Below are 13,065 nucleotides of genomic sequence, written 5' to 3' on the forward strand. Positions count from 1 at the left end.
GAGAGGAAGCTCTCACTTTTGGGGTCCAACCCAGCTAATTATGTCATTTCTATCTTTACGTCTCTCATCCAGCCCCTCTTCACTTCCACTCACTCACCTTAGCATGAACTTTCAGCCCTTCTTGTCCACCCTACTAATAGCCTCCTAACTGGTGTCTATAATTCCTGTTTATCTGCTTTCAAAGTCATCCTTTGAGATACTCCTGAAGTGATCTTCCTAATACTCTGTAATAATCGTGTCACTCTTCTACTCAAAATTCTGTAGTGGTAACTCATTGCCTACCAAACACAATATAAACTCCCGATCTTGACATTGTAATATCCAGCACCTGTTGTCCTTTCCAGCTTGACCTGATCTCAACCTTTTTCATTTAATTTAAACCTTTCAGGAATCTCCCTAATTCAGTACTATTGGACTAGGGAGGCAATGTTATGATACAAAGAACTCTCAAGGGACCAAGATGGTGCTTGGGAGAGTGTCCTTGATATACCTTCTTAGTAAATACGGCAGGAATGAATGAAGGAAAGAAGGAAGGAAAGGGGGAAGTGAAGGAAGGAGAAAGTGAAGAAAGGAAAGATGGAGTGAAGGAAGGAGGGGAAGAAAGAAGAAAAGAAAGAAAGAAAAAACTGGATTAATAGTCAGAGAGACTGAGTTCAAATCTACTTTTGCAACCTACTATATGACCCTCGAAAAGTTACAACCTTTTTTGAATCTTACTTCCCTTTGAAAGATAAGGGGTTTCCACTTGCTGCCTTCCAAAATTCATTCTGGCTCAGAAATATCATCACTACTCTACCACCAATCCTCATCCTTACCTCTGTGGCTATTATTTCTTTACTTACAGCATTGCCCCACAGCTGGAATAACATCCTATCCCTTCCAATTTCCCCCCTCTCTTCTTTCAAAGTCCAACTCAGGCAGTACATCCTTAACAAGTCTACCTTGACTGCTTCTGGTGAATATGATTTCAGCCTCCTCCAATTTCTAATAGTATTTATCTCATTCTCCCTTGTGAACTTGTCACACTCCCTTTGGAGAAGAGCTGGTGTGGTATCTTTCTATCCCTAGGGTCTAGCACAGTGCTTTGCATATCACAAGTACTTAGTAAATGTTATAGCAGATTTGGCTTTAAGATCTAACAATGGATTCTTCCTCTACAGGTTAGCCACATCTTAGCATCTTTATACTGTCTTTCATTAGGAGTGGGGGTATATTCATGAGAAAATGATGTACCTGAAAAAAAAATTCAAGGAAATACCAGGTATTGGTAAAGAGAAGGGAGAATCATTCTCTCTTTGACCAATTTAAGGTCCTAGAGCTAGCCAAGGTTCTTACTCTTGATAGCTTTGGGTATCTGTTACTTGCTTCTATATCCTGGGGAGAATTTCCACTTTTCTGACAGATTTGATAGTACAAAGTCTGACTTGTTAAGTGACAGGAAACATAGCATTATAAAGTTAGAAAGGCCTTTACATATTAAACCCAATGGCCTATTTCCAGTCCTCTGCCTGCCTCCTCTTTTTTGATATTTTATTACTCCTTAATTCTGTATTCTCTTCTGGTTTTTCTCCAGTTGTTCCTACATGTTTTCTCTTGACCTCTCCATCACTTGCATGTGGATTCCCACACAAGGATCTATTTTAAGCCCTAGTCCTCTCTTAGTATTTTGTCTCCCTTGAAGATTGAAATTGAATTATCACTTTTATACAACTTCTAAATCTGTATATATCCAATCCTTTCCCTGATCTGTATTTCTTACTGGCAATTCTATCTCTGTCTCACCAGCACCTCATGTATCTAAATACCATATATCAAATATCTAAAATTTCACTTACCAACTAACCTCTAAAACCTTCTTATCTTCCTAACATTGTGTGTGTATCATAAATATACATTTACCTAGGGCCAAAAACTCTTTCTTGAACTTTCCCTTATAGATACCAACATCTATTAATTCTGCCTCTATTACTGCTTAGATCTATTTTCTCCTCTCTGATCACACTGCTCCCAATCATCTACAAGTCACATTTAGGGGTGTGCTGGAGACAGCTGATATGGGCTCTTCAGAGCCAATTTTTAAATTATCAATGTGAGTATTCACACTGCAGAAATCAGTAAGTGCTACAAATCAAGTCTTGATTTATTGTTTTGATTGTGTAGACTTAAGCGATGGAGAAAATGTTAATAACGAACATTAAAATTAAAAATTTGCCATTCCTTCATCTTGGGTTTTTTTTGGAGACATGGTTATTAAACATTTATGAGCCTACCACTGGGTCATACTCTACTTGAATGATTGTAATAGCTCTCTAACTGGTTTTCTTGCTTTCTGTCTCTTCCCGCCCCAACCCATGTCAAACAGTTACAAAAATTATATTAATGACAGTATGTCAATCCTCTGTTCAAAAACTTTTAGCGGTTCCCCAAATACAAAACCTGTAGCCTGGCATCCAAGGCCCTGTACAATGCCTTCTCATTATCTATCAAGCCTTGTTACTCCCTTCATGCATAATACCCCTGAAACAAACTGTTTCCTGATCTCATCTTCTACTTTTCTGCCTCTGGCTCCACAATCTCATCCAATATCTTCTTCTTCCCTGATTCTCCATGGAAAGAGTAATCTTTCTCCTCCATGTTTTTATGTAGACCATCCCCCATGACTAGAAAGCACCTCCCCTCACTATCACTTCCACAAATCCATCCATCAAAGTTCTTCTCTTCCTTTAATGTCTAGCTCAAAAGACACTTCCTCCATAAAACAGTACTTGATTTCATGGCCCCAACTTCTGTCTCATTTGAAAATGATGCCTTCTTATGCAACAAGACTAATGCAAAGATGTGGTTAATAGGAATGTATGTGTAGGGCCCATTATCAGATTTCAAGTTGTCTTGGGGGGGGAGGGGAAGAAAATTTAAAACTTATGGAAGTGAATGTTGAAAACTAAAAATAAACAAATATGTTAAAAGAAGAAAATGGTTATCTCTTTCCAAAAAACTTTAGAGAACACCTTAAGAGAATTTCCCCTTTGCCCCATTCACTTTCTACCTCATATAACATGTATTTGTGTGCATGTTGTATTCCCCTCATTGCCTCCTTGAAGGCAAGGGATATATGATCCCCTCTCCCCTGTTTTTGAATCCTCAACATCTAGTACAATGCCTCTCACAAAGCATGTGCTTTAATAAATGTTTATTGTTACTGTCATTTAGATCTGTGACATTCTTGGTAATAGAGACTGATAGAAGATTCAGACTGTGTCCCCAAAGGTTTGAGTCAGAGATATAGGTTCCTATTGCTTCATAACCTCTGTAAATAAGGGCATGTGTTGAAACCTTCATCGCAAATTGCATTGCACTGAATTGCAAATAAGAATCCTGGAGAAAAACAGATAAGACATACAGTGCTTGACTATCAAATAGAATGATTTTTCTTTTTAAATAAGCTCCCATGACCAACCAATTTGAACCCATTAATTAAAAGTATTTGGGGCTGTTGCTTAATGGACTTGAATGTGACCTAGGTTTAATTATATCTGAATACATCTGAATTGGTGCCACCTTCTTTGCTGAGTGTTGGTCACCAAGTCCCCACAAAATACATATTTTCACTGACTCACAGAAACCATGGCAATTTAAAGGAAAGCTTAAACAACAGCACACGACTTCTCTTCAACAATTTTTCTCATGGTGCTAATTAAGGTTACAGGAAATAAACTACTTGGAAACATCAAAACAAGAGTTTTAAGTTATTCCTCCCAGCAGCTCACTATTTTTCCTGCTTCCTGAATACGCCCTATTATTTGTGACCTTAATAATGGAATAGTCAGGTCCATTGATGTCAAACAACACATGTGATTACCACTCAACCACAGAATGGTAGAGCGGGAAGGGGGATTTAACAATTATTGAATCCCCCTTTGTTCCCATTTTACAGATGAAGAAAGAGAGGCTCAAAGGGGTTATGGTTAATATAGTCACACAGCTAGTTCATGAAAGAATATAGACTAGAACCCCAGGCCTCCTGATTTCCAGCCTAGTATCCTTCTTAAGTCACTGCAGGCTGTTAACATAGAAAATCAGAAAAACTAGTCAAAAAAAGTCAAAAAAGACTTTTTCTTTAGAGTCTCTCTAATCCAATCCCTGAATTTCACATTTTTAGGAAGCAAAACCCAGAGAAGCATAAGGACTTGCCAAAGTTCACATAGCTAGCTAATTTCAAAATATTGAGTGGCACCTGGGTTGGGCAATTTGTGAATCCAAAAGGGTATTTCATAAGCCTTCATATGCATTTGGCTTTTATCACATGCTTGCAATCTGACCATGTGCAACTGAAATCTCCTAACTGCCTGTCTACGTGCATACTTCCTCAGCATCCTTAGCATACAGCCAAGGTACAAAAATGCAAGTATGCATTAAAGTGCAGGGGCCGCTGAGCTTCCCTATTCAGCTAAAAACTGAGCATATTTTATTTATGTTATCTCTACCCTTCAGAGGTCTGGGATCTAATGAGTATATTCCAGATGAAGAAACATCTCTATGGTTGCTCGCCTTAAACTCCTTCAATATGCATTTCTAAATAGAGGCCTTACATGCTATGAAATTAAATCTTCCAACCAATCCTAAGCAATAGAAAACAGATGAAGTACCATCCGTTGCGTTCATAGCATGTTATTGGGACCTGGCTGCACAAGAACAAACATTTCAGAAAAACTACTCAGGTTTGGACTCTTTCTACGTGATGAGGGAAATGGAACTGACAAGAGTTTAGGTTTGGGTGTGGTATTTTTTTAATGGCATAGACAATATTTGGACTCTTAAGTAGAAGTCAAGATGATTTTTAAAGAGCCTGTGGACTCAATTATGAAATCATTCACGTTGTGGGAGAGGAAAAGGGAAGGGGGCTGGCCTGAATGAGCCAAACCAGAAGAAAATCCCCCAAATAATTGTCATGTGCTTTGGTAAATACTGCACAAGTTGTCTGAAAAATGTTCACTTTCCTAATTCTGACCTGCTTAGTCTAGTATTATAATCAGTTTCATCTTTCTAAGCACACAGCTACTAAGCAAAGATGAGAGGTAGCCCTGGCAAGAAAAGACATTTTAAGTATAGGAAATACAAAAAGGGTGGAGGCAGGAGAACATGACTGGCACGCACTCAGCGAGGGGTGGGCTTTCACCCACTTGCCCAAGTTGCTAATTTAAGCAGGTAAGGACTTCACTTGATTGATGCATCCTGACTTACGAATTGTTCATTTCTAACTGGATATTTAGAATATTATGGGTATGTGATTTCAAGAGAAGTTTTAACCAATTCCTTTAACCAACTCCTTGGTTTGTTTGGTTTTTTGATTGGGCCTACTCTCCCTCAAATTACTATCTTCAGAACATTTCATTGTAATGAATGAGACTGCCATGTGAGTTAAGGCCCTTAGTATAAGGAATTTTAGGGAGGACATCAGTTTTTTCAGGCCATGAAAGTCTGAATTGGTGAGGGGATTATACAGTTGGTATGCTAATGACAGTCTAAGTCCAGATTCCTCTTCATGTGATTACATACAGTTCCTCGGGGCTTTATATGAAATGCTAAATCTAGCCTTTGCTATACATACAAGGGAGGTGGGGAGAGTATGGAGCAAGGAGAATATCTTTCTTCAGTGTTCCTCACAATATACGTTTGTGATTTCTTTATGCCTTGAGTATGAACTGCCCCATACTTCAAAGATCCTGGAGGAAGGTGTGTAACTGGAAGAGCACCTGACATAGGGTGCAGAGAACATGTGAACAGAGAGGCTCTTGACTTCAAGTCTAAAGTTCATTTCTCAGATGCTACACAGAAGTCACAGGTTCCTGGTGGGTCTTTGCTTCTTCTCTTTTAATATGCTGACACTCTAGTTTCATAGTGAGGAAAGCACTCTACAAACTTCAAAGCACCATATAAATGTGAGTTGTTACTCACTTTTACCTACAAGAGATATCTATAAAAACTGTTGTGTAAATAGATAATAGGGCATGCTCCTAGGGTAGTGCCAGGAACTAACCACCTTAAGTATGCATATAAAACTAATGCACTGTCTATGGTGCACATGACCTGAGTCATAGGATGTTACATTGAGGAGACTTTAGAGATCAGCCAATCTAGCCACTAGACTCATTTTACAAAGGAGGAAAGTGATGAGGCCCCAAGGTTGCACAGTGGGGCAGTGAGATTCTCCCTGACTCCCAATGCTCCTATCCTTTGGAACCCAGCACTGAAAGGAGAGGTGACAATAACTGAAAGTCCTGCTAGACAGCTGGGCTATTTCATCTCCAAAAAACTCTTTTAGAATGTAATGTCACAGAAGAGCAAGAAGGCCCCAAATATGCTAGGAAGACAAAAGGCATTATTTTGCATCATTTATGTTTGAAGCCTGCTAAAGTCACTGCCAAACCACAGATCCTTTACTAGAGATCAGTCCACTGGGGATAGGCCAAGCTTGTTGTACTCAGCTGTCTAGGATTCTCTTTGAAAAACCAACCCCAGACTTCAGTCACTTGAAATCCCCAGGATGAAAACAAAGCAGCAAACCTTGCATAGTGGATTCATTAATTTCAGAATTGGGGACAAGGAGGAGAGCAAAGTGGCCAAATTAAAATTGTGGAAAACAAAATCCAGAGACTACAATAAAACACTCTTTTCTTTCCTATATTTCTTTCCAAGTGTTCAGTAAGTACTGTTAATCATTAATGGGTCTTATCCTATTGAGTGAGGGGACTTCTTAATGAACCAGGTAAAAAGGGGGATGTTGATTCAGGAGACCCTTCACCAACTGGAAACCTCATGGCCTGAAAAAGCAGTTGTCCTTCGTAAAGTGCCTTATACTAAGGGCCTAGCTTAGAAATGTCAACTGTCACAATGCTAATCATTCATTAAGAGGAAATCTGCTAAATATAGTTATCTGAATAGGAAAGGGCCCAATCTAAAAAAAAAACCAGGGAGCTGAAAGGAACTGGATAAAATTGTCATTGAGATTGAATGCTCACATACTCTAAATTTCTGGTCAGAAATAGACAATCACTGAATCACAACACACTCATCCAGTGAAAGCTTATCTTGGCCAAGTGGGTGAAGAACCCATTCCTGGCTGACATGTTTGCTTGCCTTCATGCTCATACTTCTTCTTTGATCCAGTATATTCCTTCCCTTCCCTACTGTATCTTTACTTTTTGAATTAGAACTTATCTTCTAAGTTCTAATTAGAACTTTTTGAATTAGAATTTATCTTCTAAGACCCAGATCATCAAATGCTGCTTCTTCCATAAAGTCTTCCTTGTTCTCTTAGTGTAAAAACCTTTCTTTCCACAGGCCTAATATTTGCCTGCCACTCCCTTGTACCCCTACCATATTCTGTTCTGCGTTAGAACTACTGTGCTGTTATTGAACACATACTACAGAATTGCAGAGTTATTACATTATAGTGTGTATTTGTCAGTATGACATAGCGCCCCAGTTAGATCAATCATCCAATGAAGAAACACAAAGTGTCTACTTTGTACCAGGCACCATGCTAGGTGCTGGGGATAGAAATTCAATAAATGGAACAATCCTTACTCACAAAGAACTGCCATTTTAGGGGGAAAGAAAAATACACAAATAAGTAGATACAGAATAAATATAGACTAATATAGAATAAGTTCCATAATGTAAGGGACCAAGTCTTCATTATGTTTCTTTTTCCCTCAGGGCAAATCAGAGTGCCTTGCACAAAGCAGATACTAATTAAATAGCTTTTGGATTCATGTCACTATGACCATCCTGTCTCATGGATCTAGTTTGGTGAGGAACAGTTGCTGAAAGCACTAAGGGCAAGATTTCTTACCCTGGGGCTCTTGACCTTGGGTGTATATGTGTGTATACACATGTGTGTATATATGTATGCACGTTCATGTATGTATACATAACACATGCATATGTGTGCACATATACACATACATACACACCTATACACACACACAAAACTGTCTATATAATTAGTTTCCTTTGTAAGCCTATGTACTTTAATTTATGCTTTTAAAGACATTCTGAGTGAAACCTCTATAGGTTTCACCAGACTGCCAAAAGGGTCCCTTACAAGAAAAAAAAAAAAGTTAAAACTGCTGAACTAGGGGCAGAGATCTTGTCTTCTAAGCTTACAGATGTCTCATGGGTCCTGCTGAGCTATAACTGATTATCAAACCGCATCTCTCTGACCTGCTCAAGTTGTAGAGGGAGCTGTTTCCATGTGGAAAACAAACAATTAAGTGTGATGCAGAAAGAAGAGGGAAATCCCCAGGAAGACACCTTCTCCAGACAGACAGTAATTGTAGAACATGGTCTGTAACTCCTCTACAACTTAAAATTTGAGGATATGGAGACTAGCTCTTGTGGTTTCATAAATAAGGTATCTGTAAAGTGCTCAGCTCAGTGTCTGGCACATAATAAGCTCTTAATAAATGCTTCTTTCCTTTTCCTTCCATTTTTCTATAGGCATTTTTTTTCTGCATCTTCCAGTATTCTTCCTTGGTTTGCTGGATTACAGTGTGGGATATCACTCCCCCTAGTTAATTTCTAAGAAGGGTTGGTGATCCTATCAAGGTGAAACCAAGATTGGAGAGCAGAGAAATGGAGAGGAAGGGAATATGGCTAGATACATAACAAAAAGATATGTTTGTATTGGAAAACAGGAAGAACCAGGGGAAATGCTTTCAAAGGCCATCCTATAGAATTGTGACTTCCTAGCTTGAATTGTACTATTGGACTTTAGTGTTAAGAATTATCCTTCTGTATATTTCTGAGAAGCAATTAAACCATCAAAATTCCTTTCTCTGTCAAGACTGTCCTTCAGAATCACTAAATATCCCAGCTCTTTTGGTTCAGACTTAATATATCACTAAAGACATTTTGTCTTCACTTGCTTCTTACAGCCTGAGAGTGCTAATGATGCACCCTTTGGCTAATGGCATTCAGGGTACAGATTTCTCCTGAACAGAGGGTTTCCTGCACTCAGTTCAGAAATGCAGGAAGACGGTTCATCATGAAAAATAATGAATCAGAAGCTGATTAAGCATCAGTCATTTCTATATGGGTCTAAACCTCTTGAGGAGTAGTAGGTTCACTTCCTTTTGAAATAATGAGGAACTGAAGAGAGTGAGGGATTCCATTCATTCCAGTAGTATTTGCTTCCCTGCACCTCCAGTTCCCTACCTCTAACGTGGATCAGAATAAATTGCTTTTAAATTGCCTGGAGACGCAGAGGAAGAAGTTATGGGCAGAATGGGTTGTAGACGCAAAGCTCCACTGGTCTTTAGTGTCATTATTTCAAAACTCAAGATTCATTCATTTTAGCTATTGCTGGCATCATGTGCAAAAAATCATCTCAGCTATACCCTGGCTGATTTCTTTCACAGTGACTAAGTGAGTCAGCCATAATTCCACTCAGAGTATTTGGACCTGCTCTAGGAAAATCAAGAAACAATACATAACTGGACCAGTCCTATAAAACAAAGGCATTTGATTTCCAAGAACGAATACTACCTGCTTCTCATGGTCCAGCTCTGTTGGCCACACCTGTGTGTCAAGGGTGTCCTGGCAACAATACTTCTATCTCTCCTGGTCCCTCTATTGTCCTCTCCTGGGCTTTGGATAGTTTCTATTTTGGCCCATTCCCCACCAAGTGACTGAAAATAGATGCCAGAGGTGGTGGGTGAGCATTCTTTTTAAATGTGTGAGGCAGAATAAGACATTCATGAAGTTAATAGAGGTGTGAAAGACAGTAATGACACACTACTGAACAACTACACTGCCAAATGTTATTTTAAAGGGGGATGAGCTTTTTCTAACATGCCATGTATGGAAAAAAAAGTACAAAAGCAAAACAAATGGTAAAAATAGCATTGCCACAAAAGGGCTGGGACCTTCATCCAAAAGATTTCAGCTCAGGACAAACTGTACCTTTCTCTGCCCTGGGGTACCTGATGAAAGCAAGTGGCAAAAATAAAATCACAGGATTTCTCTGGACTTTGCAGACTATTTGAATATTTGCCAGACTGAAAAATTATTTCCTAGGGCAACAAAGTGTTAATGAGAACAAATCTGAGAATATAATGTGTCATTGTCCAAGGATCTAAAGAACTCACCACTAAAAGGGGAAATTATCTTCCTTTCACAAATGGAAAAATCGAAGCATGGGTAGGAAAACATAACAACAATATGGGCACAGAGTCAAAATAGTTGGGTTCAAGTACCAATTATCATATGAATTAAGTGAATCACTATTCTCTGAGCCTCAGTCTCCCCATATGTATATGAAAAGGGGAGCAACGCAGGGGCAATTCACCCTCTCTCCTCAGTTTGAGGATTTCTTCCCCCTAGACTATGGACATGTATATCAACATCTTGTTAAGAAGGTAAATGACAATGCCCAATTGACTTTGGGCCACAGAATCATAGGAAGACAGATCTAAAACTCAAAGGTGCCTCAGAGGCCAACAAGTAAAATAGCATTTGTTTTACAGATTTAATCTCCCTGTGTCCCTAAAGTCACACAAACAATGCATGACACAGTCAGGTCTGAGCACCATTCTTCTGCCTCCAAAGTGTGTATTTTTTCTCCTCGAACCATAATGCCTTAACATAGTTGTTCCCTTTGCAGTTAAATACAGTGATCTGAGAATATACTTAGGAAATACTTTTTTTCATGCCTTATAAAATACACAGAACAAACTGATTGAGGTGCAAAAGGAAACTAATTATTTTTCTCAAATCCCCTTGCACCTCCTACTTATGAATGACAATTGGTTGGCCATTTTTTAGTATTCTAAGGACTTGGCAAATGGTGAGCAAATACTAATCTAGAAAACTACTTGTCAGTCAATGCTAAACTAACAGCTTCCTAGAAATCACCTAAACTCATTTTGTGTTTATCTGTAAACAAGGAGATGGGAAGAATGCGAAATATTGGCTCTCACTTAAACTGACAGTGAGAATCTCACAAATTTCCCAAAAAACTATTACTTCCTGCTGCTACTTTCCTGCTCAAAAACTCTTAATGGTTTCCTATTGCCTAATGGGTAAACTTCAAATACCTCTGCCTGGCATTCAAGGCCCTTTGTGATTTGGCTTCCCCTATATAACATCACTTTCCAACACTAAGTCTCCACTTTAGATAAGTGGTATGCTTTTACAATGGTTACAATTTTTATTATTATTGGTTAATTTGTTTTTAATTTTCAACATTCACAAGATTTTGAATTCCAAATTTTCTCCCCATTTCAATAGTCATTTTTCCCTTTCCCCTATGCCACCTTCCCCTTCAAAAAGGTCATTTCCATTTCAAGTTCTGGGATCTGTTGTTTCAGAAGGACATTAAGAAGCTGATGTGTTCAGAGAAGAGCGAACAGAATGGTAAAGGCATTGAGTTCATAAGAGTGGAGGATTGGTTGAAAGAAATGGGCATATTTAGCCTGGAGAAAAGAAGGATGAATGAAGGGGACAAGATGGCTGTATGCAAGGATCTGAAAGGCTGTCATGGAGGAGGGATTAGACGTGATCTTGGAGGGCAGAACCAGGAGAAACAGTTGAAAGCTGTCAAGAGACAAATAAATAGGCTTGACGTCAGGAAGAACTTTCCAGTCCTGAGAACTGTTCCGCCTCCTTGGAGATCTTTAAGAAGCAGCTGTAGAACCAATTACCAGGCATATTAACTATAAGGGGTGTTCACTTAGTGTTTAGGTTGAACTAAAGGACAGCTGAGATCCTTTCCAATTCTCAAAATGGGTGATTTTGTAATGTATGCACATTGTTCTCCCACCTAAAATGCCCTCTGCTCTCCCTTCTTCAATATTGACGTACTATATACCCTTTACGGCCCAGCTCAAGGCTTCCCCAGGAAGACCTTCCTGACTGTTCCAGTCCACATTGATCTTTCCCCACTTCTGAACTTCTGTAATATTTGTAACATCCAATAAACACTTCTTAAATTATCATTAGGAGGCATAAGGAGAAATAGTCTGGAGTAGCAAGGGAATAGATAGTTCAGTGACCTCTTCCTTACAAATAAAGAGTTCATTATGATGGATGCAATTGTCATCTAAAATCCTTGTGAACTCTCACTTTAGAAAGTCACTCCCTGGAAATAACATTCCAGAGACTTTTCACAGCACACAGGAAGAAGAAGGGCCTGACATTAACTACAATAATAACTAAAAACACATTGATAAATATGGCCACTGGATGAGCTCTTAACAAAAGGTTGACTTACCTTGGTTTCTCTGAGAAGAAATTGTAAATCTCTTCCACTGAGGATTCCATGATTCTTCACGTAGCTCGGCATGTGGTTAGTGCTAGATCCATAGACAGTTGCATGTACTTCCATGTATGTGTGAATGATGTCCAAGTACTCCTTCTTATTCTAGAGAACACAAATGCACATTATATGTTACTTGAGTTTTGCACTCTATTAATATGGGTCATAACTTACTATAAAGGAAAAAAAACCTTATCTTAGAAAAGCCAGAGACTATGGAACTCACTGCTTATAATTTTATGGTAATTTAGAAATAATGATGAAAATAATAAAATCTAAGATTCATATAGAATTTTAAGGTTTGCAAAGACATTTACAAATCCAAGTCCTGAGTTTTATCTTTCCTTTTAAAAATTCTGGCTTGGGTATTGAGTGGCAAAAGAACCATATAGTAGTTATACAGTTTTGCAAAGGAAAAATATGTTATGCAGCAGCAGCAGTAGCAACCTGTTACTGAATACCAAATGAATAGCTTACGGCAAGTTATTTTGAAGTAACATCCTGGTTTTGTGATTACCAAGAACTCAACACATCAGTTTTGGCTCATCTTCATTGTGGGGGAGGAAGTTTGGGGAAGAGAAAGGAAAGCCCTGAAAACTCAGTCTGCCTGGAATAGACATTTGGAGATGCCAAGGAGTCCCTGTGGAAAGCAAGCACCCAGTGCCTGCCAATCTATCCTTTGATGAATGGCTCGGTTCCTCTTGTCAAAAAGAGAGCCTGCCTATTTCTGAGCTCAAGGAGACTTA

At 38.8% G+C, this 13,065-nt stretch overlaps 1 protein-coding gene across 11 annotated transcripts in view; it reads right to left on the reverse strand.

The window, feature by feature from the left end:
- MGAT5 (alpha-1,6-mannosylglycoprotein 6-beta-N-acetylglucosaminyltransferase) overlaps window positions 1-13,065 on the reverse strand; it is a 370,599-nt gene that overhangs the window by 36,741 nt on the left and 320,793 nt on the right. For all 11 annotated transcript variants that reach the window (XM_072613264.1, XM_072613259.1, XM_072613261.1 and 8 more), the window contains one exon: window positions 12,275-12,424. In XM_072613264.1, the coding sequence (XP_072469365.1) occupies window positions 12,275-12,424 (150 nt within the window). The remainder of the gene's footprint in view (window positions 1-12,274; window positions 12,425-13,065) is intronic.

Source organism: Notamacropus eugenii, chromosome 5 (genome assembly GCF_028372415.1).
Source record: "Notamacropus eugenii isolate mMacEug1 chromosome 5, mMacEug1.pri_v2, whole genome shotgun sequence".
In the NCBI taxonomy this organism is placed as follows: Eukaryota; Metazoa; Chordata; class Mammalia; order Diprotodontia; family Macropodidae; genus Notamacropus; species Notamacropus eugenii.